At 33.7% G+C, this 584-nt stretch overlaps 1 protein-coding gene across 1 annotated transcript in view; it reads left to right on the plus strand.

Moving 5' to 3' along the window:
* LOC107578581 (tyrosine-protein kinase Mer-like) overlaps window positions 1-305 on the plus strand; it is a gene marked incomplete at both ends in the record, with an annotated part of 2,495 nt that extends 2,190 nt beyond the window's left edge. Inside the window, one exon of the mRNA XM_016264526.1 lies at window positions 146-305. Coding sequence (XP_016120012.1) covers window positions 146-305 — 160 coding nt within the window. The remainder of the gene's footprint in view (window positions 1-145) is intronic.
* Between the last annotated feature and the right edge of the window lie 279 nt (window positions 306-584).

A 584-nucleotide genomic window follows, 5' to 3' on the forward strand; every position in this document is an offset into this window, starting at 1 on the left:
TTTAATCAAATAAATGCAGCCTTGGTGAGCATAAGAGACTTTTTTGAAAAACATTCAAAATGCTTGAGGGGATTTTATGTCTGTTTATTTGAACCATTGAAACCTCTGTGTTTGTTTTAAGCAATTTACATTTTATTTCATCCAGGTTACGTGATGACATGAGCGTGTGTGTTGCTGATTTTGGCCTGTCAAAGAAAATCTACAGTGGTGACTATTACAGACAGGGCCGGATAGCCAAGATGCCTGTCAAATGGATCGCTGTGGAAAGCCTCGCTGACAGAGTCTTCACGGTGAAAAGTGATGTGGTAAAAACTGTCATCACAGTCATCTTCATTGTTCTGTTTTATCCAAATTTCGTCTCTACAACTGCTCGGTTAACTTTGTAGTTCATTCTATTTTACACAAATTACCATTCAAAATACCATTTATTTATTTTTAAGTTTCTTCTGCTCACCGAGGCTGCATTTATTTGATCATAAATACAGTAAAAACAGTAATATTCTAAAATATTATTTCAATTTCAAATAACTGTTTTCTATTTGAATATAGTGTAAAATGTAATTTATTCCTGTGATGTAAAGCTG

The sequence above is a fragment of the Sinocyclocheilus grahami genome, unplaced genomic scaffold (assembly GCF_001515645.1).
Source record: "Sinocyclocheilus grahami isolate Dianchi unplaced genomic scaffold, SAMN03320097.WGS_v1.1 scaffold10981.1, whole genome shotgun sequence".
In the NCBI taxonomy this organism is placed as follows: Eukaryota; Metazoa; Chordata; class Actinopteri; order Cypriniformes; family Cyprinidae; genus Sinocyclocheilus; species Sinocyclocheilus grahami.